At 34.8% G+C, this 2,689-nt stretch overlaps 1 protein-coding gene across 1 annotated transcript in view; it reads left to right on the forward strand.

The window, feature by feature from the left end:
* LOC103608759 (tetratricopeptide repeat protein 8-like) overlaps positions 1–2,689 on the forward strand; it is a gene marked incomplete at its 5' end in the record, with an annotated part of 46,127 nt that overhangs the window by 25,100 nt on the left and 18,338 nt on the right. Inside the window, 1 exon segment of the mRNA XM_008593156.1 lies at positions 1,517–1,627. Within this exon segment, the coding sequence (XP_008591378.1) occupies positions 1,517–1,627 (111 nt within the window).

Below are 2,689 nucleotides of genomic sequence, written 5' to 3' on the forward strand. Positions count from 1 at the left end.
AAGTTTGTCTTCTATATATTATATATTAAACTTCAATTCTTAAAGAAGTTTTTAAGCATCACAGCGAACTTTTCTGAAAGAGAGCTTGAAACTAAGGCTCAGTTCACACTATTTGATGCTCATCTTCTTAATTAATAATCATCTGCCATGTAATTGAAAGAAATTGTGCTTTTAATTTTAATTATTGTTAATACATAGAGTATTAGTCTGTTTTTATTGCTCATAACAAAATACATGGAACTGGGTAATTTATAAGCAAATGAAATTTACTGCATACAGTTTCTGAGTCTGGGGAGTCCAAAGCCCATCTGGTGGTGGTGACAGTGACACAGGGGTCTCACATTGCAAGATGGTGGAAGCAGAGAGAGAGAGAAAGCAAGAGGGAGACTCTCTTCTTTTAACACCTTCAGAACCACGCCCCTGACCATCTTTTTTAATCCATTCACTAGTACACGGTCCTACAATCCAATCATTTCTTCAAGGCTCCACCTTTCAATTACTGTAATAGGATTTCCCACCCTCTTAACAGTCACAGTGGGGGCCAAGTTTCTAATACATAAAACTTGGGGGACAATTCAAGCTTCAAGGAGTTTTGGGGGCACATAATTCAATCCACTACACATAGTTTCACCTATTTTCCTATAAATTGAATTGTTTAAACCCATTATTGCCTACATGACTATACAGAGGTAAAATTTACTTTTTTCCTTTAATATATGAAGGAATGGTTGCTATGTAATAGAGATCAAGCAGATTTTAGGAAAAAATTTTTAAATTGTTAATTAAAATTATTAAATATTTTATATTACTTAGTATATTAATTGTATTGCTTATTATATTTTAAAAACCAGTTAAGTGTATAAGGCAAAAATTGAAAAGTTTTCATCCATACCTCTCCCTCTAATCTCATACTTTAGCGATAAATCCTATGAACAGTTTCCTGTGTATTCATTTGAATTTTTTTCAAAGCACAACCAGTTTAGAAAGTGGATCCAAAGTCATGAAGAAAAGTATTGTAATCTTACGTTTCTATACGTGGAATCATAATTCTCTGTTTTAGAAATTCCTATTAAGTATATGGTTTATCCATGCTAATGTTCTAATTGCTAATTAACTGGAAGCCATCAAGCACTGTTTCCTCTCTCTGACCTTGTTCCCTCTTTCCTCAGCATTTTCAACTTCAGTGTCCTAATTGGTTCCTTAATGCCAACCTATAATCATACTCAAGTCTGTTCTATCCTAAAAAGATTTTTCCTTGATCCTTCCGTGTCTAGTTTGTGCAATAGTAAGCCCGTGATAAATATTTATTGGAAGAATATATGAATGAATGCTTCGTATACAACATGTGGAGATGAAACTATAACATCATTACTAGAAATTAATCCTGCACATTGTTGAAAGTTTTTTACTGTAGTATTTAGGAGATAATTTGTTACTAATTAATGAGTATAAAGTTGTCATAATAAATACTATTATTTTAAGAACTGGTACTCATTGAAAAGTATCTTACTTTTAGGTTTACATCTCATTGGATCAACCTGTGACCACTTTAAATCTTTTCAAACAAGGCTTAGATAAGTTTCCAGGAGAAGTAACCCTGCTTTGTGGAATTGCCAGGATTTATGAGGTAAGGTTCATATTATTTTAAAAGTTGATATAAAATTGAGGGTATGTGCTACCTGAGTAAGATTATAGTCCCTTGGGGTCCTAGCAAAGAGAATGATATATAAAATTATGATGGTTAGCCCATGGTTTACCAGTAGAATAAGATATTTTAGTGTATGCATTTAGTCAAACTAAGTTTTTATTATGAAGTATTTCAAACACACGGAAAAGTATAGAGAATGGCATAAGATAAGGATTTAAAATATTTTCCCTGAATGGATAACCTGTTGTCACAGCACATTTATTGATCTGTTCCCAAGGTCTGTAATGTCAAGTATCAATTTTTTTCCATATGATAGATATGTTTTGGGGCTTTCTATTCTATTCCATTGGTCAGTTTGCCCATCTTTGTACCAATATTATACCACCTTAATTACTATAGATTTAATACTTACTATCTGGTAGTGTTCCTCTTCACCAGGAGCACATTGGCTATTTTGGATTTTTGCTTATTCTTGTACATTTTAGAGTCATATTGTCAAATTCCATGAAAAGCCCCACTGAGATATCTTCCCTGCTGTCTAATTACTATAGCTTTACAATAATTCCTGCTATCCAGTCAGGCAAATTCTACAGCTTCGTTTTTCTTCTTCACAGTTGGTTATTCTTGGCCCTTTGCTCTTCCATATTGATTTTAGAATTGACCTATCAAGAACCATAAAAAAACCTGTGCAGGCATATTGTTTTAGTCCGTTTTGTGTTGCTATAACAGAATACCTGAAACTGGGTGATTTATAAAGAAGAGAGGTTTATTTGGCTTAGGATTCTGGGACAGCTGCATCTGGCACGGGCCTCAGGTTGCTTCTACTCATGGCAGAAAGTGGCAGGCAGCCGGTGGGTACAAGCAGATCACATGGTGAGAGAGGAAGCAAGAGAGAGAGAGAAGGTGCCAGGGTCTTTTTAAGCAATGAGCTCTCATGGGAACTAATAGAGTGAGAACTCACTCATTAATCCCCCTCCCCCAGGGAGAGCATTAATCCATTCATGACGGATCAACTCCCATGACTCAGTCAGTTTCCAACAC

The sequence above is a fragment of the Galeopterus variegatus genome, unplaced genomic scaffold (assembly GCF_000696425.1).
Source record: "Galeopterus variegatus unplaced genomic scaffold, G_variegatus-3.0.2 Scaffold8787, whole genome shotgun sequence".
In the NCBI taxonomy this organism is placed as follows: Eukaryota; Metazoa; Chordata; class Mammalia; order Dermoptera; family Cynocephalidae; genus Galeopterus; species Galeopterus variegatus.